Source organism: Anser cygnoides, chromosome Z (assembly GCF_040182565.1).
Source record: "Anser cygnoides isolate HZ-2024a breed goose chromosome Z, Taihu_goose_T2T_genome, whole genome shotgun sequence".
Lineage (NCBI taxonomy): Eukaryota > Metazoa > Chordata > Aves > Anseriformes > Anatidae > Anser > Anser cygnoides.
In genome coordinates, this window is record NC_089912.1 from 12,139,556 (window position 1) to 12,166,029 (window position 26,474).

At 38.1% G+C, this 26,474-nt stretch overlaps 1 protein-coding gene across 15 annotated transcripts in view; it reads left to right on the forward strand.

Moving 5' to 3' along the window:
- The window catches only part of LOC106043048 (atrial natriuretic peptide receptor 1-like), a 57,092-nt gene that overhangs the window by 3,387 nt on the left and 27,231 nt on the right, over positions 1-26,474 (forward strand). For 4 of the 15 annotated variants that reach the window (XM_066987853.1, XM_066987856.1, XM_066987854.1 and 1 more), the window contains 9 exons: positions 4,392-4,536; positions 13,378-13,553; positions 15,873-15,969; positions 17,659-17,811; positions 19,856-19,988; positions 22,060-22,175; positions 22,490-22,613; positions 25,104-25,208; positions 25,833-25,935. In XM_066987853.1, coding sequence (XP_066843954.1) covers positions 17,666-17,811; positions 19,856-19,988; positions 22,060-22,175; positions 22,490-22,613; positions 25,104-25,208; positions 25,833-25,935 — 727 coding nt within the window. In that variant the 5' untranslated portion in view covers positions 4,392-4,536; positions 13,378-13,553; positions 15,873-15,969; positions 17,659-17,665. Of the gene's footprint in view, positions 1-4,391; positions 4,537-13,377; positions 13,554-14,106; positions 14,971-15,872; positions 15,970-17,658; positions 17,812-19,855; positions 19,989-22,059; positions 22,183-22,489; positions 22,614-24,034; positions 24,531-25,103; positions 25,209-25,832; positions 25,936-26,474 lie in introns of those variants that run through there. The other 11 variants (XM_066987855.1, XM_048050574.2, XM_048050577.2 and 8 more) reach the window with 11 other exon arrangements.

The following is a 26,474-nucleotide window of genomic DNA, read 5'->3' on the forward strand; positions in this document are numbered from 1 at the left end:
AATCTGGAGCCACCTGCGTTGTGGCGATCCAAAATGTCAGTACAGACTGGGTGACAAGTGGATTCAGAGCTTTCCTGTGGAGAAGGACCTGGGGATACTGGTAGATGAAAAGCTTGACATGAGCTAGCAATGTGCACTTGCATTCCAGAAAGCCAACTGTATCCTGGGCTGCATCAAAAGAAGCGTGGCCAGCAAGGTGAGGGAGGTGATTCTCATTCTCTACCTGGAGCACTGTGTTCGTCTCTGGGGCCCCCAGCACAAGAAGGACAGGGACCTGTTAGAGTGGGTCCAGAGGAGGGTCTTGAAGATGATCAGCAGGTTGAAGCACCTCTCCTACAAAGACAGACTTGAGGGAGTTGGGGTTGTTTGGGCTGCAGAAGAGAAAGCTGCAGGGAGACATCCTTGCAGCATTCTAATACATAAAGAAGGCTTACAAGAAAGATAGGGAGAGACTATTTACCAAGTTATATAGTGAAAGAACAAAGAGTAACAATTTTAAACTAAGAGGGAGTGGATTTAGATTAGATATAATGAAGAAATTCTTTACTGTGAGGGCAGTGAAGCACAGGAAGAGGTTGCCCAGGGAGGCTGTGGATGCCCCATCCCTGGAAGTGTTCAAGGTCAAGTCCCATGGCAGGGGGTTTGGAACTTGATGATCTTTAAAGATCCTTTCTAACCCAAACGGTCTATGATTCTATGATTTAAATTAGAAGGAATTATCAAAGCAGTCACAGCAGCCAAGGATTTGAAAAGTAGGATCAATTGCCCTTAACTGATATCATCAATTGTTTATGAAGGAACTTCTACTTTCTTCCAAAATAAATATCTGGGGCCTCACTATCTGGTATCTTCAGAGAAGGCAGTGACACTAGATCCATGATTAGAAGACCAAAAAAGGTTATAGGTAAAACTATAACATACAAAAAAAGAGGGCTTTTTCTTAATTCAACACTGCTCACAATGCACCATCTCTTTTTAAAAAGAAAGAATCAGAACTGATGTAAATTCCCAAGGTTATACAACACCTTGAGGCAGGCAGGCCAATGCATTATAGAGTTTTGAACTGGGTTCTTTGACAATGTTTAGGGCTGCCACTTGACTGCTTGTACTGAAGAAAAAAAAAAAAAGAAAAAAAAAAAAAGATATTTCACAGGTACTAAAAACTGTCTCCTAAACAGGAGTGGAAGTAGATGAGGATGAACACTTAGATCTACATTTATCACAGTCTAACTGGAAGCAGAAACACCAGCATTGATAACAATATTGGGATATTAGAATTTGAAAATTGTGTTCAGAATCTCTGGTATTTCAGCTCATTTTTAGGAAAAAGGCTAAAAGGATATTCAGGTTTCTGAATTTTACTTAATGTCAACATGCAACCACTGTCTAGAGACAAACATGCACACAGATTTAAGGAGTGCTATTTACTTTTATTGGTTGCCCAGCAACAACCATACTTTCACCTTATAAATTTTTTTTTTTTTTTAAATCTCCAGGTTCTTATTTAGTCAGTTACTTCCAGCCTTGTTTCAAAAATTGGAAAGATGAAGATAAGTGAAATTAGGCAAATTACACTGGTACAGGGCAGGTATATGGCAGAGTTATATGCATCATGTCTGCTGGCCTATAACATCATATGAGCACAATGCCATCTACATTTTGGAGATAGATAAAGTCACTGGAAATAAATCACCAGACCATTCAAAATCTGTTCATATAAGGATATTGACGTCAGTGGCATCCTAAGAGCATTTTAATTTAAATCACCTGAGTTAGTGGTATCAGCCTATTTACTGGCAGGTCATTCCCCACCTCTCTTTCTTTCCTTGAAGGAGTTTTGGTCTGTCCACCATTAAGGACTTCCCTTACTTATAAACTGACAGACCCTTCAGCTTACACTTGGATAAGAAATTTTTAGACTAGAGCTTTTGAAATGGAAACTTTAGGGTTTGAATTACCCGGATCATTTGGTTAGAAAGGAAAAGTAGAGACTTGTAAAACCAGTAAGGTTTTACAAGTAACTTGTAAAACACTTGCAAGATATCTTAAATTAGTCTTCATCAAGAGGGTGTCAGGCACTGGAACAGGCTCCCCCGGGCAGTGGTCACAGCACCAAGCCTGCCGGAGTTCAAGAAGCATTTGAACAGCACTGTCAGACATAGAGTTTGGTTTTTGGGTGTTCCTGGGTGAAGCCAGGAGTTGGACTCAGTGACCCTTGTTGGTCCCTTCCAATGTGGTATACACTATGATTCTGTGATTCTAGTCTTCTAAGAGTGTATACAGGGGTTAAAAATAGCTTGCTTTGCAAAACTACTGAGTAGCTCTCTCACTTATGGCAAATCAGGACCACATTGATAATGACCAGGCATTTAGGAGTCCTATTTTAAGCAACCATCATAAGTAAGATTATGTTAAGTGTCTGCACAAGTGCTTTTACCTGCCTCTTTGGCATTGTCTGAGGAGTGATTTACTAAAATTGTACTGCTGTCACTCAGCTGTGCTTACAGAGAGAAAGGTGGAACATGCTTTAACACAATTTCAGTAGCAGCCAAATCATCAGCCCCTCTGACATCTTAGCACTGTAGTATTGTTGTTGTTCTGTAAGTAAAAGAAGTGATGAGTCTTTTATTTTTATTTTTTAACCTCTGGGATCTAGGGTTTTGTCTGTTTGTTTGTTTATTCTGTTATACCCCTAGGAACTTCAAAGCAGATGTTGTAAAGTCAGTGTTGCCCTGCCTCTCCTATCTACTTAGAGTGCATTCAGTTTTTGAGGTACCCTTGAACAACTATACTTTTGGACTTCCTAAGTCCTCTGAAGTTCATTTTCCATTAGCAAGAAAATTGTTGCTTCTTTCCACCACTAGAATATATCCCTTCCCCATCTCCTAGAACTCATTTTCCTCTTTTCTGCAGAAAATAACTCTTAGAGTAAGTGTTGCTAACAGTCTTTTAAACAGGTTAAAAAAATATATCTTTAAACGAAACAGTGAAAAAGCAAGATTTAAGTGAAATCCTTAAGACCTAAGTTGAAGATGGAGGTCATTAAAAATATGACTGTCCTCCAAAGAAAAGGCATTGAAGTTAGAGATAGAAAAATAGTGGTAAATGAATTATTGTACAAGCATTTTGTTACCATTACTCTACCAATTGTTAAATGAAGGTGAAAACTGCTGACAGGAAAATTGAGTTAATTCTGGCAATTGATATAACCTATATTTTCCCCATAATTTAGCAGAGTAATAAAGGCCAACTGCTAATAATAATAAAAAAGTTAGAAAGTCCTGAAACAAGTAAAATCAGTGTGACACAATCAGTGTCACACAATTATTCATTCTGGGACAGCATACCTAGGGGGAAACAATTTTGAAGGAAATTGTTTGAAATATTTCCTGGTGTGCTGAATGCCTGATGCAATCTAGGGAGGGAGAAATTTGGCTCGCAGTTCTGCAGCCAACACTAACTCAAGGTTTGTGAATTTAGAGTAGGATAAGAATATATAAAGGTTATTATGTTCTTATTTATCTACATCTTATAAATGCACTGCTGTAATACACATTCATTTTATGCTTTCATTTTACATTGTGACAAAGCTAGAATAAAAAACTTATTTCTAAAGAAATCACTTCCTTGCTGTCATTTCTTTGTGTGGTTCTAACCATCAGTATTTTTACCTCGAACAAATGAGACACAATTTGCCACTTATCCAGAACTGCAAGTCTCCTGTAACAATGAATGAATGTTACGTCTACAGAATTATGTTTGTGATTTTTCTCGTCCTAGGACCATAGGAGTTAAAAAAAGTTTTTTTGTTGTTGTGGGTTTGTTTTTTTCTGTTGTTGTTTTTTTAAGTAAGAAACAGTAAGTGTTAATAGAAGACCAACATCCTGACTAGTGAAATCACTAAAAAAAATGATCACGTTAGGAATAATAACATTTACCCTAGCTACATCCAAGACAGTGAGCTTTCAAAGAATTATTACAGAAGACATACGTATAAAAAGGCCTTATTACCAGTTACCCACTATGACACATTAATCATACATGATCCTTTATGATCTTTAATTATAGTTTTGATTTTGCATGGCAGACCAGGTAGAAACTTGCCTTGCTCTTTGGTTGTTGTGTCTAAATGTCCCTGCTGTGAATATGGATCTTTCTCTTTCATTCTAAAAGCAAATCCCTTAGTAAGAGTAGAAGGCACAGGCAGAGTCATGGATTTGCAAACATAGGTGAAAAATCTATATTAGGCATGTGACTAGAATTTCTTTTGCCTACATGAAAACATAATTTGCATGGCATTTCTTAAAAGATGTTTAAATTGCTTGGATTCTGGCAATTTGCCCTGAATCTGAGACTTCTGTTGCATCAGCAGGTGTCTTTTTTTCTTGTAGATCTCAGACAAGCCAATTCTTTCAGCAAACCCCAAAGAAGAATGGAGACCATGCTTTCAGAACAGCGGGCAGCAGTAACAAACATTGATGCCAGTTCTCACAAGAGACAAGGAAGATGACAATCATGAGGTAATGACATCATGAGGTAAGTCCAGACATCCCTGGCTCATGTCACTCTGGTTCATTTCATGTATCTCCTGAGTAGTAAATACATATCTCAGAATTCTGAATAGCACTTCCCCATCCCTCCCTAGCAACTGAGACTCATTCTTCCTTTAAAGTCCTTTTGTCCTTAGCTAAATCAGACCAAACTAGTGTTGAACCCTGTGGTAGGAACCACAGTTCGTCAGAGATGATCAGTAAGCCCTGCACCTCTATCTACTTCCTTGCTTCCCTGTGAAGTATCATTCTGCATGAATTCCCATTGCCACCTCCCAGTATCTAGCTTTTATGAAATCACATGGTGGTGTTCCAGTCTTCTGCAGTGCCAGTGGCCAGCACTCAGGAAATCTGTTACTGTCAGCTTGTTTCATCTAGTAGTCAGAGTTTACAGTCAGGAAATAGAGGACAGCATAACAGAGCAGTTGGAGTATGTCTGCATTCCAGCAAGGTCACTTTCAGCCCAGAAATCCAGTGAAACAAATTTGTTCAACACAGAAGTAAAAGTACTTCCTCACTGTGTGATGCCAGGTACATGTAAACCATTGTCCTTGCAACTTTGGTTTTTGATCCTGCCTGCTAGTCTTCACCTGCTCTCCTGGGTATTTCTTGCTCTGTTCCTTGCTCCTTTAACCACAAACATTTGAGCTCTTTAGATTTTGTTAGAATACATATAGCCTGTAGGACTTCATACATGTCTAGGCAACTATGAAACATATTTTCTTTACCTTTTTCATCTTCCCAGGTTTTAACATTTATATCCCATTTATTGGACACACTTACCAACATTGGTTAACCCAGGTTTCTGTGCAGTTACAATATGTACACTACAGTGCACCATATATTATATATAATATGATTATCTTGCATAACATGACTTATTTTTAAACAGAAGTGCCTCCCAAGCACACAGGAACGGAGTGAGAAGTGTTGCTTCTTGAGAAAGTCAGAGTCTGGCCTACTGGCTGCCTGCTGTGAACACAGAGCGATGATAGGTCATGTTCATTCCATGACTGGAAGTGAAAGTGATCTCAGACTGCTTTTCAGACAGAAAAGAATTCTCTAGAAAGATCAGGGTTTAAATACATTCTAGTTACAATACAAAAAGATGTAACTCTATCACAAGAGAAAACTAATTCAGTTAGATTTGCATCTTCTTCTTCCCCTCCCCCCATTTTCTTTTTTTACCTGAAGAACCAGGTGTAAGTTTGTTTAAGAACTGAACTTATGAGCAGGGTATTTACTGAACCACTGGTACATCAGAAGTAACAAAAATAAGCCCTGTTATTTAAAAGAATGAGCCACTTGTGCTTAACCAAAACCACATAAGTAATCTTGTCTTCAGCTTTACCCTAGCCACAGTTCCTCAGTGGAATTTCAATTTATATCTCTTACATAATCAGAGCACACTTTCAGGGGAGAATTTGACCCTGAGGGAGGCAGGAGGGCTGGAGATACTTGCTAATAGTCATGTGGTAAAAATAGCCTTTTCATAAGCCCTGCATGGAACACGAAGAATGCCTTGAAACATGCCCTAGCTAGTATCAGAAATAGCCAAGCCAGAGATGAAAAGCATCCTTTTGCTCAAATGTAAAGGGAAAAAATCTCTTAAGATATTCTATAACTGTTTTAATGAGTCACGCTCAATGTGCTAATGAGTTCATCACAAGCCACCATTTAAAATGGCATACCTTTCTCATCAGCACAGAAGAAGAAATAATAAACCAGTTCCCTGGGCATTCAGGTTTTCATGCACCTCTTCTTTCTTTAAATGCAGAATGTACTAACATCAGGCTGATTTCAGGGTCTCCTTACTCCCAGTCTGCATGTCCCAGGTGTTTGTTCTCCAAAATAAAAGTGAACAAGCCTGATGATCGCTGGAAAGCAGTGCTTTCTCTAGGAGTTGTTACAAGAGCACTATTTTTCCTTTATTCTTTTTCTATACAGTGTACCTCATTTTCCTACCCTTTCTGCAGGTAGCCTGGCTCTTTAATTCCCTGTTGTCATGTGGTGAGGACACCCTGTGATGGTTTTTATGACTGGGGAAAGAGTGATATTATGAACCAATGTGACAATTGATAGTGGTCATGCATTAGTGTAGAGCTATCATTGTTAAGAAAATAAAATGCCTGTGTAAATTTAGTAAAAACCTCTAACTCCACAGACAGTCTTAAGCAGATATTCTAGAATAGGAGTATGCTTGGAAATCAAAATAAATCAGTGATGGTATTGTTCATTTAAAAATACTACAGAAACCCGAGAAAATCCCAAAGTTCTGATAATGCCCATTTCTGAAGTAAAATATACATAGAATTCTGTGCTGATAATTACCTAATTACAATGAAAACAATTACTTGTTCGTTTTCAAAGCATGAGAGCCCATCCTAAAAGCAGCTCATAGGAGAAAGGGGGAGAGCCCTTGCTAGGGCTTCTCAAGCAGCTCTCCCTCACATAACTTCAAAGCTCGATAGCTGAACTATCAGTGTTGGCTCTGAGCCCGGGCAGCATAGCTTCCAGGAGGGAGGGATATGCCCAGTGTCCTGATAGCCTCTGTCAGGATTGTTAGTGCCTTGTTTATTACTCACTGTACACATACTTCCATAAAGAGAGAGGAGATTATTCCAAAAAATAAGTGACAGTAAACCATAGGGAGTTTCAGTGGGCATCAGGCCTCTGGCTGCTATTGGTGCCTTTGAGAATCTCCTACAAGGTGGCTGTTTTGAGAAGCTTACTAGCCAAGGAATTACACAAATTATAAGGGAAGCGAGGGAGGTGTAAGTGAGAAGACACAGTTAAATTCCCGTCTGATTGTTGTCAGAGCAGAGCAAAGAAAACGCATGATGGCAGAATCATACTGACACCCTATGTATCTTGTTAGCCTGCCTGTACTGGAAACCATTTATGACAGCACTCTGGAGTGTGCTGTCTGAAGGGAGGCATACCAAAAGGCTCTACTACCAGAGGCAGTAGATAAAGCTAATTGGCTAATAGCCCTAAGCAATATGAAGGTAAAATCATGGAAAACACAAATCCTCTTTATAATACTGATTTAGTATGCTTACATTTTTCCTCGCAGTGTGTTCTCAAGTTCTTCAGTCTGAGGCTAGCGTATTGTTGGAATAAGCAAAGATACGTGCTAGCCATTTCAGTCAAATTGAGGCTAAGTGCTACATCAGATGATAATCGCATGTGACTTTACAAAAGCCTATCTTAGGTTATCCCTACAGGTAGATTACCTTGGGTATTTAGGTAAATTCAAGTCAATTTTCTTTCCCATGTCTTCTGTCAGCACTTCAGACACTGTTCCTTATGTCAAAGCTACTGTGTAAATAGTAGATTAATCTCCATTTGGGTGCTAACATGACAGAAATAGAAGTTGCTGGCTGTCCAGTGTTCTCTGCTAGAAGGAGAGCATGTCTGACTTTAGCAGAGGAAGTAGTGTACCCAAAGAAGCAGAGAATCCTGGATGGCATGGAAATCTTTTCACATTCAATAGTGTTTGAAAACCCTCCCTTCTCTCACTGGACTAGGTCTGACAACTAGTCAGTTGCCAAACAGTCTGCAAGATGGCTTTAGGCCAAACTGGACATTTACCAAGTTCACTCCACTTGAGACACAGATTTACAAAGTTAATTGAGATGAAGCTTCCATCAGCAGATAGACTGGGATGATAAACAAAGAATGTTTCCTACTTCTTTCTGGAAATGTGACATCTATTTTAATTACAATATGAAAGGGGTCTTGTGATTAAGATCCTGGTCTGCATTTGGGATCATCAGTCTCTGTCCATAGGGAATGTACTCATTCCTACAGTCAACACATCTATTCTGCTTACCATTATATGTTTTCTTTAATCACTCTGTATTTCACTATTATGTTGCTGAAACTGGGATAACCCTTTCTCCTTGTGAAGAAATGTGAGAAAAACTTTGTGTAAGGCATCTTGGACTAGACTACCAAGGAATGGATAAAGGTCATACTAAAGGTCATTAAAAACAGGTCAAACAAACATCTGTCTAGTCTGATATATAAAGAAATGGCCATAACTTGAGGAAATAGTTTAGGACCCCTGTTTCATTTCTGGGTTCTTCCAAAGAGATCATCCAAAAGATTAAATGATCTTTCAGTTACAAAAGGCCAAGAGATGCCCATCTCAGTGACCTCTCAACATCTCTTAGGAATTACTGGTCTCATGAGTCCCTAGAAATACAGAGACTATTGTGGCTTATAAGGATGTCTTTTTATTTGGGGTGGAGGAAGGGTTGCAACGTCAATAAATGTGCAATACTAATGTAGATAAAAATATGGGCAGAAAATCATTCAAGAATTCTGTAAACAGAAATGAGTCATGGAGTGAGAAAGGAGGAAGAAAGGAAAACCCCATTAAGGCAAAATGTAGATTTCAGTCAAATGTCACCGCAACCGGTGGAGTGACCAGTGCATCTATGGAGCATGACGCATGTAAGAACAGAAATATCCCTCACCTGCTGTCACTCACCGACTAGTAGATCCTCTCTAGTAGGTCTTAATAACAGCCAAGATTGCTGTTTTTAAGAACCGCAGACATCCATAACATTTCTGCCTGTGTAGGAGGACTGAAAGATGGGAGGAACATCAGTGATGTTCCACTCAATTTCTTTCCAAACAGAATTGTTCTGTGCTGAACTGGGACCAACTCTCCTTAAGCCTCTTAGACAGTCATCCTGTCAAACTGAACTACGTTCTCACATTCTCCGTCTTATGGAATGCCCTTTCAACAAATACAGCCTTGACATGCTGCATTACAGTAACAGAAATCCAATGATTAATTCAAGCAAATCCCTTGGTGCAGAAATCTCTTTTAAGTTATATACTTAGACTAAGATTTTCTAACGGTTAATCACTTTGAAAATGAAATTCCTGTTGGATTTTCTGAGAACTGCAAGTTCTTTTTTTCTTATCCAATCTTTTTAAGGGTTTTCCATCATGTGTTTTATCACATCATGAAGACCAACAGAATTTTCAGCTAGAGAATCACTATTACTTGCTAGATTTCTCATTATGAGTACTCTGTGAAATTCCAGATGTCATCAGTGCTTCCACCTTCTCTTTAGACAAAGAAAAAATACAGATTGCTTTACACAGTGAAAATCTTAGAGTGTTACATGCCTTCCACAACAGCTCATGTACTGGTCAATTCTCTAAACAGCAGTGTGTTCTCTTAAAGGGAAATACTACTTCGAGTTTGCAATATATCCAAGACAACTGCCTTCATACAACCTGCAGGTTATGTGCTATTTCATGCTTCACATACCTGCTACTTCATACTTGAAGTTTTGTTATTTTTTTTAATCATTTTTGAGATTAATTACATATTTAATCTTATGTAGTGCTGCAGATCAAACTCTGCTGCAACAGCAGAACAAGCCTTCCTAAGATGCTGTATCAATTAGAGTGGACCTAACAAATGCATTTATAAAAGTGTAAATTTGTTCAGTATTCACAGCAACTTGAGAGTCCAGTGCAAACTACTTGTCACCCTACCAATGAATGTTATTTGCATTTTTAAGGTTTATGTGTGTTGTGAGGTATGTATAACATCCTAGATGGCAGTCAAAAGAAGCAGTTTCTGAGTTGTAATTTTCAATGTCCTGTAATTACCTTTTCACAAAAATCTTTCTCTGATCTGTCATGCTTTCATAGTGCCTCCCAGCTCCATTCCTTTGTGTAAACTGTGTAACTGTTTGTTCCTTCTGCTGCAGTTGAGTTAAACTGTCATCAAAGATTAATCATCTACCATTAAACTTCCAGATTGTTAGGAACAAGTATGCCATTACCTCTTTTTTATTTTATGATTATCATTCTTTTAGCCTAAGGCCTCTTTCTTTGGAGTTCTTTCAAACTTCCAATATTTGGGAGAGTGAGAGAAATGTAAAGACACTACAAAGATATGTGATGGTGTGCTTTATGCAAGGCTTAGAAGCTTGCTTCCTGTGCTCCAGAATTTCACCATACCCTAATCTGGTGCCAGTTCAACATTTCCAACAAACTGAGGACAATCAATAATGTACAATACAAAATGTATGACAATATTTAGTCTTTTAATTAAATTACCAAGAATTCTGGAGAGAATCAGATGTTGTTTCTTGATCTTGCTAATCCAGGCTCATCTATGATCTGAGTTTCACTGAACCACATCATGAGCTCACACCCAGTTTTTACTTTACTTGAACATGAGTTGGTTGGCAGACAGAACAGATGAGGAAAAACAGGGGGTGGGAGGAAAAAAACACTGAGCCAGTTAAAACTAATGCAGCAGAACAAGGGAAATTAAATAATAATAATAATAATAACCAGCAGAAAGCCTGGAGTACCAGCACCATAAGGAGAGTGTGCAAGAAGCCCATGCTGGAAGGTCTCTTTTGACATGTACACTTCTTTATGTCAATGTGGAACTACTACACAGGATCAACACTTTTTGTGGGCTGCTAGGTAGAACAGCAAAGCACCTTCTGCAGGCAAATCACATGTGAACAAATGGTTACCATGATCCAGTGGGTGTGTAATAACTTGCTATGCTGAGGTAATGTGTGGTAATGTGAGGTAATACGCCAAAACCTGGCAATTTCTTGTGGCTCTGTCCACTGCATCACTCTGCTGTTATGAAGGGAAGGGGTACAAGGCCACCAGCTGCTGCCTCACCTCATTCCCAGGTGAGAACTCGTACCTGTGCTGCTCGTAGACAGGTGACACTGAAGGTATCCCATTTGTGGCACCTTTTGCATCAAAAGGAAGCCATACTTAAACCAATCTGTGCACACAGAGGAATTGGTCTCCCGTTGTTCTGCTGTTAAACCACTAGAGGGAAGTCTCAGAGTGCTCTGGCCTTTTTGCGAACATGATGACTCTGTGAAGCCTGTGATTTGTGCCACGTGGTGCTGGGCTGGTACGTCGCAGTAAAAAATGCAATCAGACCGTGTAAGGTATCATTTAGAATGCTTTTTATTAGAGCTAAGATTGTAAAAAGAGAATACCAAAAATAATCTTATGTCCCCTTAGAAGCTGGGAGCCCCAAGCCCTGAAGCATTGAACGGGATTCCAACCAACATGCAGTGTGTCGTGCAGACCTTGTACGTAGCACAGCGTGTCCTCCTTTGGTCATTCACCGTTCACTTGATTTTCTTTCAAGGAAACAACTCTACTTATCATTTCTACAGTGAAAACAGAAACACCTTGCTCATGAGATCTTCTTTCTGTGCAAAGATAACAGCATTGACACACAAGTGGAATAATCACTGGGTCCAAGGTGTGTGTGCAGCATAACACTGGACTGGCGGCCACGCTGGACGTGCAGCCCAACGCAGCCCAGCATGGCACAGGTTCACTGAGTCCTCAATGTACAGTGGTGTTCTGGTCAGGAATGCTTGACTTCGGCCTGGAATTTGTTATCTTTAGAGTTATAATACCCCTGCGTGTGAATACATGAATATAGCATAGAAGGTTTAAACCACCTGTTTGTATAAAAGACCTCTCTTTAGGAAACATAAATGTCTATGCAAATTTTTCACCAACCCTATCAATTCACTTTTACTTAATACTTGCCCAGTTTTTCACATTTTTCCCTCAATTGTCCCTCTTTGATTCAATCCAGAATACATTTTTGTACTCCATCAAAATATTTATAAAGTTTTTTTTTTCAGTTTCTAAATCTGTCTTTTCCTGTATACACATAAAATGATCTGATAACATCTGGCTAATAACATAATCTGCATACTAGAGTTTCATATTTTAAGGAATTGTGTTTAAAATGCTAATTTTTCAAAGAAAAAACAATTCTGAAAAAAAGATGTCTTTCAAATTCCATAATTTTGAAATTACAAATGAAGCCTATATTGATTTTTGAGACTGTTTTATGTGGCAAATAATTGTCTTGCTAGAAAATTTAATCCAATTAAAAAATAAATAGTATAAACATCTTTATTTTGACTGCAGCTTGTTATCAAGACAAGAACTGTCTGGAAAGCTTGAATTACTAAATAAATACCTTCAAAGATATTTGAAGGTTTCATCATAGAAAGTTTTGTTCTGGTATATTGCTGGAAATTACTTTTCTAAAATATCTCAAAGTACATATTTAACAAGTTTTATTCAGCAATATTTTAACTACTATTATTTTATATGTGTACAGCATATGGATATTTTAGATATAGAATTGTTCATTTTTACAAACTTTAATGAAAATGTACATCTTTATCAATAGCAACAGTGATATTGCTCATGGAACTTTGAAATATCTGTATTTTCCTTCTATTTGATGCTAGAAGTTATTATTAAGTTAAGGAATTAAATGGAAACCATGTTTCTTAAGTGACCGTCTGAGCACAGCCAATAGAAATAAATCTGTAAACATGAAGTTATTAGAGAAACTTTATTTAAATCAGTAGAAATTCCCCCCCCCTTTTTTTTTTCAGATGCAAAATCCTTCTGAGAGGGGAAGCCAAAGAGATGTGTTAATGCATTGAGCAAAACAAGTAGCAGTAGGCAGAATAATTTATACTGGACTGAGTCTGACTGTTAATAAAATAACTCATAGTACAACATTAATGCAAATTATGGGGCTGCAGATAATGGGCAAACAACAACAACAAAAAAAGCAAATGGAAAAAATATTAAGTTTGAGATGACCATCTCACTTTATTCAAATCCGTTTCTGATTTCCTTCATATACATAGAATTGTTGACAGACCCGAATAATGTCTTACTTACTAATCTCTCACTTCTTTTTAGCATGGTGCCTATATTTATATTGCAAAACAGTCACCACTGGTTTTCTTTTTAAAATTTTTAGGACTTAAATGCAGAGGCAGCAGTGTGCTTCCCAAATATCTGGGACAGATTGTTAAGTCAGATAATCAACAACCATTCATTTCCATCCATCTTTAATTCAGGATTCCTAGACCAGCTTCTTGTTCTTGGCCACCTTCCAGTAATTCTGAACTTTGTGACAGACAAGTAGCTATAAAGGTAATGTATGATCCTTACAGTCCTTGAATCATGATATTAATGCCATGTGAATATTTGGCATCCCTATTAAAGAAAATAGGATCAGTCTGGTAATCTGTTGGCTGCTGTGGGATCTAACAAGTTGTAATCCTTAGCTTTCCTGCCAACAAATTCCTCATTAAGCACAAGATATCCTGAAACAAATCACTAGTAAAACCTCTCCTGGTGTTAATATATGTAGAGTTCTTCTAATCAGATAATTCTAGCCAAAAATTATATTTTTTTTTCAACTCTTTCTGTCATTTAGCTAAGCTGAAATAGTCTAAAGGTTTCCATATATTGCAATGTATGATTTAGGTTAAATGCTCATAGTGAAGCACAGGGAAGCACAACACAACTGAGGTTTACGATTTCATTACCAACACAAAATTCCAACCCGAAACTTTGTGTTAGTTCATACGTTTATTCACTCTTGGTTCATTCAAACTTTTATGAGTGCATCCAAGCAGATTTTTTAATTGACCTACAAACACTTTCAAGATGAACAGGGCACATGTTGCATCAAAGTAACTTTTTCATGCACTTATGATGCGACAGATTGTGAAGTTCAAGCATGTCAACTAAGGTTCTTAAGGTGAATTTGGGCTGAGCCGGAATTCCAGGGAAAATATCCGGAAGAGCTGAATCATAACTGACATTCAGTGTTGACCGTGACTTCAGAAAACAGAAATAGCACTAGAGACATCTTTTCAGCATGGCTAGGCAGAGGTCTATTTCACCTGTGTAGCAGGTCATGTCTCAAACAAAAGTTGTCCGTCACCTCCAGGGACTGTGAAATTGGAGTCACTGGACTTAAGATAACTCAAGTTGGAAGGAACCTCAGGAGATCACCTAGTTCAGTCTGTAGTCTTACAGTTTGTCTTACACAGGTGATCGTTGCTTGTACAGATCTCTCTGCCCAGGCCCAACTATGTGTCTGTGTTTATTTTCACAATATTGATTCATCAACTATAGGATGCTGTCTAAGGGTCAGATGCTACCCAAGCTCAATAAGGCAGTGAAATAAAATCCTCCCATTGCTCTTCCAGGTTGGAGCTGACAGGGGCACAAACATCAACAGTCTGAAAGCAGGGCTGCCCCTAAGGCAATTGCTGATTTTTCAGAGAGGTTCAGCAAAAGTGTGGTGGAGTGTTTCCACCCTGAACTGAGCAGATGTAGGGTAGGGTAAAAGAGGAGGAGGAGGCAGAACATCTGCAGCAGCTGGAGTTGCTAGGATCGGCTTGCCTAGCAACCCCCCTTCTTAGGCAGGGGCATCTAATTCAGCAGCAACAGCAACAACAGCAGCAGCCCAGACACTTGGTGAGCTGGATGCATGTTAGGGAGTATGAGAGCTATCAAAACACTTGCCTTAGGGCTCCGAAGCCTCCTCAGTTTATTGGTAGGTAAACTATGTAGATCCTTTTACTGTAATGTATTCCTCTGGTCCATGCATACTGTAGGAATGGTAGATGGCTTATTGCAGTGAGATGGCTGTTTTATTAATGTACATCTATACAAGGATAATAGCAGAATACGTTGGAAAAAAATTATATAATTCTATCTTATTCCTTAAATAACTGGATTAGTAATTGCAAAATCCAGTAGATTATTGTTTTCCAATAATATATAGAGAAAAATAATTCTTTTACTAATTGAGGACTAAACCCAGGGTGTATTATCATCTCTTCATATATAGCCTAGAATGTCTATTTTAATACCTGATTAGTATAAATATGTATACAATGTATAATATATATACAGGCATAATCATGGCAACTGTTTGAATTCACTCTGTATGCTATTATGATGCTGTGTTCTACTTGTAATAGGCATACACAATCTTAATATTGTCTATAATTACATATTGTAACATTTGTATAATTAATTATATTTTGTTCTTAAATCTATAATGAAAAATAATCATGGAAAGAATTTCAGTGTAGGAAGATGGCATTTTAAAAGCAAGGAGAAAAACTCTTTAAATAAAATGTTTCTCTGCATATGGTCCTAGAACTGCCCATTTTTTTATAGAGGAAAACTTCTGCAAGAGACAGTTTAGTTAAGTCACTACATTATCTCAGGTCTAATTTCTGGCTAGATCAAAGTAATAAACTGATCCCTAAAAAGTTGTCACTTTTTGCTTCAGAAGTCGAAGAAACAAATCAAAATATGCCAGGTTCTGTTTCTATGCTTGTTTTATTTTCTTTAGAAGAAATACAAACTTTACAAATGAAACTCATCCTTCCCCTGTTCCTATAGTGTGTTTTATGGGGTCAATTTGTATACTTTTTTTTCTGGCAGGTGATGTTAGTAGGGGGATGGCATGATTTAGACAACAAAGACTATGACTGTTGGCCCCTGGAAAAACCAGATGAGTATAACATGCTGGACTGTGGAGGTGAGTTCTAAAGCTGCTCATAGAAGATCATATCTTGCTTGAGGAAAGATTGAGAAACCCAAATTGAAGTACTCAGAATAATACCTAACTCATAATGAATGTTTCACGTGGTGGAAGGCATCTGAGTCAGTAACAACGTTTTTTTGTAGAGAAAAAAGTGAAAGAAAATAGCCAAAAGAAAGTTTTGAGTAATTATTTGTCCAATATTCATTGATTCCAAAAGAAAAGGGAATAGCAACAGCTGAATCCCTTCCCCCAGAAAATAACTGAAAACATTTCATTTCTCATTAGAAAACCAAATGCAACTTAATCCAAACAAAGCAGGCAGTCAGTTCTGCATTGCAGCAAATTCTGTTGAGTCATTCCTGAAATTTTATAGTGTTATTTCAAAAGTGGACTGTTTAAACACTCCAGCCAGTAAATAAAATCACCATTTCTGCACATAGTGCTTTCTTCTCCTTGCTCAACACTGTTCCGTGAGTACTTAAAATCTGAGATCTTTAACCACTTATTCCAGTCAGTTTCAAAATTGAATCTACATTATGATAAAATAAAAAATAGTTTGTGTTTTTTTTTTAATATTTGGAATTGCTTGAGATTTAAAAATAATTAAAGAATAATTGAAATATGGGAAATTCAATTTAAATGTAAAAAAAAGCTTTTATTCTCTATGGGTCATCAAACACTGGAAGAGGTTGCCCAGAGATGTGGTTTCTCCATCCTCGGGCATATCCAAAACCCAGCTTTGCAAAGGACTGAGCAACATGTGACTCTGCCTTGCAACAGGTGACTCTGCCTTGAACAAGATCAGGCTGGACTGGATGATTTCCAGAGATGCTTTCCGTTTTCAACTGTACTGTGATTCTGTGACTCTGTAACTGGGAATAAAGGGCTAAATAACTGGTGTAAAGGAACACTTCTGTTTATGTTAGAAAAGATTAGATCAGAGACCTTTTCCCTTCCCTTCCCTTCCCTTCCCTTCCCTTCCCTTCCCTTCCCTTCCCTTCCCTTCCCTTCCCTTCCCTTCCCTTCCCTTCCCTTCCCTTCCCTTCCCTTCCCTTCCCTTCCCTTCCCTTCCCTTCCCTTCCCTTCCCTTCCCTTCCCTTCCCTTCCCTTCCCTTCCCTTCCCTTCCCTTCCCTTCCCTTCCCTTCCCTTCCCTTCCCTTCCCTTCCCTTCCCTTCCCTTCCCTTCCCTTCCCTTCCCTTCCCTTCCCTTCCCTTCCCTTCCCTTCCCTTCCCTTCCCTTCCCTTCCCTTCCCTTCCCTTCCCTTCCCTTCCCTTCCCTTCCCTTCCCTTCCCTTCCCTTCCCTTCCCTTCCCTTCCCTTCCTTTCCTTTCCCTTCCTTTTTTTTTTCTTTTTTTAAGAAAAAAACAAGTTTACCTGAGAAATTCTAATAATGATATAACACTCCAGGAAATAAACTACTGGGTCCTACTCTGAACTCAATACTATAATCAAACATTTTCTGAAGAGTTCAGACTGAACAGAGGAATTGAAAGACCATCTAGTTGGCTGTCAACCAAGGATTTTATTCCTGTATGAATTTATTATTGTTTTAACATTGGAACCACTACTTATCAGAACATATAACTTTTTTGAAGCTATTCTTATTAATAAATCAGTGTGAACTGAGTAAAAGGAAACAAATATGTGTAGGTTTTCTGATTAACATATACCCTTTACAACCAGTTTTAGAATGAACTCCAAGCTTTATCCTGCCTTTCTCTGTGATTCTTCCTTGCAATCCCTGGGCACTTATGAAAGCAAAGTGAAAGGCATCTACTGCAGCTTCATTGCTGTCAATTTTACTTGTAACACAAGATCTTCAAAACACTTAGATGTGTGAGTATCTATCATTGAAATAAGAGTTTTGTTTATTTTTGTGAGACCTTTAAAGGTGAGTAGAAAGTAATTTTTCTGAAGTTTATGCTGACCTTCTACATTCATTCTCTTACATTCTCTGAACTTCAGCTCTCTTACCTTTTAGTGCAAATTGCTCTTAGTAGCGAGAGCTATTTTTACTTTTTTTTTTTTTAACCTTTGTTTACTTTTTACAAAACTACTTTGCAAGGGAGAGGTGATGCCTAGAGGTTCTTTTAGAATTTGCTTCTTTATATCTGAAAGGGAATTATGTTTAAGGGAAAAAATAACGTCTTATTTCACTAACAGTGCAAGTGAAGAATACACTTGTAAAAACAACTCCGGAGTATTAAGAGAATTTATAACTGAACAACAACAACAAAAAAGTGAGGATCTCTTGAAGAGCAGGATGGGAACACTCTTACCCATCCTCTGCAGAATGGATTTAATATTTCCTGACAAACTGCATGCCTGCATATGTTATTTGACATGTCAAAAATTTAAACCTTCATCCAACAACATGCGGAGAGGCTGGTGAAAGGAGTGGAAAGATTTTTATAGTTGTTGTGGTTTAACCTGGCAGAGAGCTAAGCACCACATAGGTATTTGCTCACTCCTCACCAGTGGGATGGGGGAGAAAATCAGAAAAAAAATGGTAAAAACTTGTGGATTGAAATAACAACAGTTTAATAAGATAAAAAAAGAAAGGGATAATATATATAAATATAAACATAAATAAAATATACAAAGGAAGTGATGTACAATGCAATTGCTCACCATCTACCAACTGATGCCCAGCCAGATCTTGAGCAGCAGTAACTACCCCCCACACTCCCCCACCCGCCCACTGTATTTTATTGTCTCATACAATGCCTCATGGTATGGGACATCCCTTTAGCCAGCTGGGGTCAGCTGTTCCTGGCTGTGTCCCCTCCCAGCTCCTTGTGCACCCCCAGCCTCCTCGCTGGTGGCGCAGCCCGAGGAGCTGGAAAGGCCTTGGCTCAGTGGGAGCACTGCTCTGCAACAACTAAACATTGGTGTGCTGTCAGCATTGTTCTCATCCTAAATCCAAAACATGGTATCATACTAGCCACTGTGAAGAAAATTAACTCCATCTCAGCCCAAACCACTACATAGCGTTGTTTGAGAATATGAATTAAAAACAGCTCTCACCTCTAATCTCACTTCACTCACAGGCTCAGAGCAGGTAATAAGGTGTCCCAGGGACACGAGAGATGACCAAGTTAAATTATTTTTCCTGGTAAGGGTGTAAAAATGGAAAATGACAGATGTCTGAGCAGCAGTACTCCCACTGTCCTCTGCTCTGTAAGTTATACAGTTTTATAAAAAGAGTAAGCTTTCTTAAGTATGTAATTAGCATAAGTAGTATCTAGTGAGGTTAAAGTTTCTGACTGAATTTCATGTGTCCTGGAATTATCTGTTCTTCTTCAATAAGGAGGTGCGCCTCAGTGAAAGCAGCCGGGAATGATGAACAGTGCTTATTACCTGCTCTGAGAGGAATCATAGAATTACATTATCATTAAGGTTGGAAAAGACCTCCAAGATCATCTGGTCCAAGTGTCCCCCTACCACCCACTAAACCACGTCCGTAAGCACCACGTCCACTTTCCTTAAGCGCCCCAAGGGACAGTGACTCCACCACCTCCCTGGGCAACCCATTCCAATCAAAGCAAATGTATCAGGACAAGTAGCACTGCATTGTGCTGAGACTAAATTTATTATAGATAAGATGAACAGACTTTTTATCATATTTCTCCAAGTGCTTGATCTTTTCTAAGTGAATGTCAGAATTGTAGTAATGAGCATTTGTGCTTACTTATACAGCCACTAAAATGGATGAGTATTTTGGGCTTGGAAAAAGCAAAAGGAACAATGGATGAAAATTACACGTACTTCCCTTTCAGTACACAATGTTCCCTACCACAGAGAAAGATTTACATTTGTATACAACTGTAAAGTAGAAAAGTACGGCAAATATATTGGCTCATAATTTTATTTTTTCTAGGTCTGGAGATGGCATGGGTGAAAAGGCCTCCAGAAAAGGCTGTGAGTGGGGAATTCTTCAATGTGACCTATGCAGTCTTTGCTTCAGATGGCTTTTATCAATATGCAGTGCAAAATGGAATCCTTTCTCACAGGTATTACCTCCTATAAAATGTTTTCATAGTTATGGGTATATGGGGATTCTGTACGCACAGACATTTACTATAACATAATTGGAACACATGTTCTTGTGCTCCTATCTAATTCCTTGCACCTCTTGAGTTCTCTTCTAGCAGTGTTTGCACTGATATTTGCCCCTCTGGAATGGCTTTGCTTTCACAACACCCATCATGGCACACTCACCTGCATGTCAAGGACAGCACGTGTCATCCTGCATCTGTATAACAGTGTCAGTGCAACTCTAAATGTCACTTGTTAGCTTCTCTACGTGAGGAAATTAATGAAATTCTAGCAGGAGTCCCAAACTCACTGTGTTCTATGTCTGTTTTAATAATAAGCATATTCAAAGTGCACAACATAAATGTAACAAAGGGGTTGGCCCAACCTTGAATCCAGTGATTTCAGTGAAGAATTTATTTCAATTTCTATGGCATTGAAATCAGTCCAAAAGGAGTCCAGTTCAGTCACTTCAGAGACTGTTAGTAACTAGACAACATAGGCTAAGTACAGCACGTGTCTGTGTACAACTTTAGATCACTAAAATGCTAGTACGCTGTGATCTTACAGTTGTGGACTGTACACACCAGTTCTCCAACCGTATAAAGCAATGGCTGGGACAGAGGCTGCAGCCACAATTCCCCATATTCTGTTCTGTATTTGGCTACTATAAGAGATGTTTATGAAAAAAACTCACGTTCTTTGTCTATGTGAGTGTTCACTTGGTGAAGTTCATGTAAAAGCTGTTATCCAGGGTGATTTTATTTAAGATTGAAAGATGACATATAATCCATTTGCAATAGAAAATAAATAAATAAATAAATAAATAATCCAAAAACTTGACGAAAAAGCATTTTTTTTAACTGCTTGGAATGAGTCAGTTTTCCTAGTCTTTCCAAGGAGAACCACTCTCTTAAATCACTAAGGAATTCAGAAAATCCTGCTCTTTGAGTACGTACACATATTTGTTTCTTCTGATATAGACTTCTCTCTTAAATCTACTCAGTATGGGCTAGTTGTTCTCACATTAAAAATAAATAAATAAATAAATAGATAAATAAATATATATATATAAATCCTGGCATCACTTTCAGTTTAGAGACCTATTGTGCATAATATACAAACTAAACTGTAGAATGAAATCTGGCTGTATCTGCTGAGTAAGCCATATTTGGAGAAAATGATTTTATTTTAAAGCCGAATCAGTTTATTATGGTCATAACCAACTTCACAGAAGCTGTTGCTCAACTGAAAGTGTAAATGAGAAAACACATTGGAAAGAAGTGTTGCAACACATATCCAGGGAACTACATTCATCTTTCTGTGATGAACTTCCAAAAATCCTAACTTACATATATTTCTTGTAATGTAGTCTTCTCTTTTAAATCTAATCTCCTACAACTAGTTCTACTCAGCACTTGTCAGGCCTGGAGTACTATGTCCAGTTCTGGTCCCTGCAATTCAAAAAAGGCTGGTCAGGGTCCGAAGAAGAGCCGCAAAGATAATCAAAGCGCTAAAGAAAGCCTTCCACTATGAGGAAAGACTGAAGGAGTTAGATCTTTACACCCTTGAGATGAGAAAGCTTAGGGGAGGACCTCATGACAGTATTCCAAGGGTAGCTACAAAGAGGATGGAGGTCTCCTAACAAGGAGTCACATGGGAAGACAAGGGGCAAAAACACGAAAGATAAAAGTTGCACTGGGAGACATTTAATCTTGATACAAGAAATATATATATATATATATATATTTTTACAATGAGGACAACCAGTCACAGGAACAACTTTCACAAGGTCAAGTTCCTATCACTGGAGGTTATTAAGACGCAGTTGGACAGCGTCCAAAGTAATTTCATCTAGTCTCCTTTTTCCCACGAATGGTCAGACCTGATGGTCTTTTGAGGCCCCTTCCAACCTGGGCTGTTCTGTGATTCTGTGTTTGTTTTGCAGAACAGTCTAAACATATAGACCATTATTTCCTCTAAGATTTTGGTTTTAGGATTTGTGTCTGATATTGTTGTCCAGTGTGCTAATTATTATTGGTTCTTCAGGTTGTGGAGCAAAGACTGAAGCCAAATAGGAATCACATGCATAGATTCATGTATACAGTTGAAAACACCGAGAATGAAAGTAACCAGGGACACATATTTCTGATAGTGGAAGTACAGTAAGTGGTATGTTCTTCTAATCCAGTTGTAGCAATGCCAAGTAATCTGGTCATGCAGTCAGTCTCAAGACGTAAGTGGAGGCTGGTAGCTGCTTGAGGTCTAGTATCTGCCAGAGCTGACAGCAATCTTCATTGCTCTAAGAGTGCTTCAATCAGAAGTAAAACAAAAGAGAAAGAAATGGCATTACAGTGTTTCTCTCACTGCATATGTTTATGTTACTCATTTTTCTATACAGGATTTTCTGTGCTATTACAGTTTTGAGGAATAAGTAATGAATATAAAATTATGTCTTTTTCCTCTGCTCCTTGGCCAGCAATGCTACTGCTGCAAGGGAATTCTGTGAGGAGCATGAGTGCCCTGCCAGCTGGAAAGATGCAAATAGCGAGAACTGCTGTGTCCACCATGCCAACATTCACTCCTGTCCTTTGGCCTTCATGGTTAGTATAAGGGTATGACTTCATGTGCTCTGTTTGTGGTATTGGATGAAACATCATTGCAATAACTTTTGTAAAAACTTTTTGCAATGACTTTTGTGAGGTCTTTTTGTTTTTACAATTAGACCAAATCTGTAGTTTACTGAAAAAATTGTGAGAATTTGTCAGTTTCAGAAAGTTTTGCACTTGATTCTGAGGCTGCAAAGCAAATAGCTGTATTTTTGTACAAGATGGTATTCAGAAGCACTCATTATTCTTAATGTGTCTGGTTACATCTCTTCAAGTTTACTTGACTCAAATCTCTTTACAGTCAGTAGAAAAAGAAAGATAGGTCATTTCATTCTAAAACAAGTAGGATTAATTGTCAGCTGCAAGTATCACTATCTCTCTGCATCTTATAGAGGGAACCCGAATGATTTGCCTGAATTACTAAAATTGACTGGTGTGAGTCATACTGTCTGTGACTTGTAGAATGGAAGCCTGTATACACAGGTGCTAAGATGAACTGATTTTTCTATATTAGATTAGAATAAAAGAAAAAGGAATGTAAATACACGGTGACAAATTTTCTTTTCTTTTCCTTCCTTTTTCTTTTTCTTTTTCTTTTTCTTTTTCTTTTTCTTTTTCTTTTTCTTTTTCTTTTTCTTTTTCTTTTTCTTTTTCTTTTTCTTTTTCTTTTTCTTTTTCTTTTTCTTTTTCTTTTTCTTTTTCTTTTTCTTTTTCTTTTTCTTTTTCTTTTTCTTTTTCTTTTTCTTTTTCTTTTTCTTTTTTTCTTTTTCTTTTTCTTTCCTTTTCTTCTTCTTCTTCTTTTTCTTCTTCTTCTTCTTCTTCTTTTTCTTCTTCTTCTTCTTCTTCCCCCCCTCTTCCTCTTCCTCTTCCTCTTCCTCTTCCTCTTCCTCTTCCTCTTCCTCTTCCTCTTCCTCTTCCTCTTCCTCTTCCTCTTCCTCTTCCTCTTCCTCTTCCTCTTCCTCTTCCTCTTCCTCTTCCTCTTCCTCTTCCTCTTCCTCTTCCTCTTCCTCTTCCCTTTCCCTTTCCCTTTCCCTTTCCCTTTCCCTTTCCCTTTCCCTTTCCCTTTCCCTTTCCCTTTCCCTTTCCCTTTCCCTTTCCCTTTCCCTTTCCCTTTCCCTTTCCCTTTCCCTTTTCCTCTCAGGAAAGCCTTACCCAGAAAAATAACCTTCATGCAGTTGCCCAGTTTTTCAAGTTGATCTCCCTTGTGGCAACTTTACGCATTCTTCATGATCAAACACAGTGTAATAGTAAACACAGCCTTACATGTCTTGTGGCTGTTTCATGCACCATTCTGTGTGAAGGCTTAATGCCTCCTAAGAACTCTAGTTTACTTCATGGCAGCCCTCTTTGTATGGAGCTGTTTTATTAATGACTCCCTGAGGACCTCAGCTGATACCAGGACTTTTATTTGACAGAGGAATCCCTGCTGGAACCATCACATCAAAGCTTTTGGCTGGAACCATACTGAGGAACTTAAACATCTGCCTATTATTTCTTACTTTCACAATTCTGCTTGATATTACTGTGTGTGAAACATAAAAGCACGTAGCCAACATGCATCATCTGGCTTCCTTGTAATATTGCAAATATTGCAGTTCCTTCTTAGAAGTCTAAACTAGTTGGCTGTCATACAGCAAGAAGGCCAGTTAAGTGTCATTCTGTAAGACTAAACATACATTTCAAAGTGAGTGTTTTGCATTGTTCCAGGAGGGGGTTGTGTGGGTGTTTTTTGTTTTGTTTTGTTTTGTTTGTTTGCTTTTTTTTTGTGAGGGTGTGTTGTGCTTTTTTTTTTTTTTTTTTTTAAATGTTGTAACCTTTAAAGCATTTTTTTTTGGTTTGCATAAACTGTTTCTTTGGATTAGGTCTGTGCTTTACACTGCATTGAAAGAAGTTCCTGAGGAAATATCTGGGGTTAGTAGAAACCTTAAGCCTTTTGAAACATCAAAACAATGCACAATCTCCAAACAGCCAAAATAATCCTAAGTGGTTGCAATTGCCGAGAAGTTTGCTTTTTCAGAGCTGTAGTGCGAAATGCTTTGCAAACAGACAATGACACATAACAGATCCCTTCCTGATTTGTTAAAGACAAAAGCTCTGTTATACTAAAAGTCAAGCTGCAATAAAATACCTTTAGAAAAAATATAAAATATGGGATATGATTCTGTTTCTGGTTCTAGTGCAGCAAAACCTGAAAAAAAGTATATTAGCTGCATGGAATTACTGGAGCTAAAATATGGGACCAGATTTTGGTTCATGTATTTTAAACAATATTGAGATTTTGTGAGATTTTGACTTAATTTAAGTGCATTTCTCTCTTACTATCTTTTATTTTATCACAAAACAATGTTGTTTGTACTTTGGCATTTTAATAGAATTTGTTATTTTCTGAAAAAGAATACAAGACATTTTACGAAGGTAAAAAAGGGAGACCTAGGATTTTCATTGTGTCATCATTTAGTAACATAACCAATCTGTCTGATAAAGGGTAGAGGAGGAATATGTGGTCCGTGGATTCCCGATGATGGCCAGATATTTACTCACACTTTATCTACAGCTGGCAAAATGAGCCAAAGAAACTGGACTGCCAAGGTAAGGTATATTTGTTGTATACAACAAATGGTTTGCTCTGTTCAAAGCTTACTTGCTAGTAGTTTGATACAATTCATGTGTATGTTCCCTGTCATGTTAACTGATGTCACTATTATATATGTAAGCAGTGCATATGGCTGAGTATCACCAATTCAAAACTGACTCCATTGGAAGCAATAGCTTTTCATACTGCTACTCCTTATGTAGTTAGTGGAAATAATGGGGATGGGAAAGAAGAAAATAGCCTAACCTTTTTGTTTAAGGCCTGTACTAACAAAATACTGCGCTACTGACTAGACTGTGTTACAGGTTAGCATGACCTCTAGGGGTTTCTACCAAGCAGAAGTACCAGGGAAGCAAATGTGACAGGGATGCATAGGCTGAAAGCCTTGCCTGATTGAAAGAACAATCACCAGTGAGAGGAATCAGACCTGGCTTTCCAACATGGCTTGCCTCTCCTGGTACTATTTGTTTCGACAGCCAAGCACCCCTGACCTTCCTGATTCTGAAAAAAAATGCACATGTTCTTTTGGAAGACACCATAATTGGATCATTCTTGTTAAACTGACTTACTGTATGCACATGAAGTTTTGATCCTTGCAGCTTTGTTCACTTATTTGGCAGGTTGTTTTGGTTCATGTGGGTGTGACTTCTCTCATCGCACACATCAGAGTTGGAAGAATGCAAGTTGCTCTGGAAGCAAAAACCACAGTCCTTCCTGCAGTAGGTATGATATAGAGTGAAGACGTGAGGGAATTGCTTATTAAATGCAAATGCTTTTATCATTCATGTATGGATACCAAGAGCAAGAGTGACTCCTACCCTTCCTTACAATTATATATAAACAAAGATCTTCCTAAAATTCTTCTAATGCTGAAAATCTAAAAAATTGTTTGAGCTTCTTCTTACATGTGAAAGAAGCTAGAATAGTAGGAAGCCATTCTTGCCAAACATGTAAAGTCAAATATCATGACCAATGGGTTCAGTTGACAGAGATATGAAAATATTCTTCCAGTCAGTACGTTGTGAAGATATGGACATTCTTAATCTGAGGGGGAACTGATTAGCCTTAAGCATGTTGGAAAGGTAGAAACCCAGCTTGGTTCCATTGTTCACATTAAAATCCAGTTACTCCCAAAGGCATCAGACTTCTATGCAACTTAGTATAACAATATGCAGGGAAGCAGAAATAATAGTAACAATTCTCTTAGCAAAGCAAAATATAAAAGTGGGTATTATTTAATAAATTAAACACACAACTTGAAG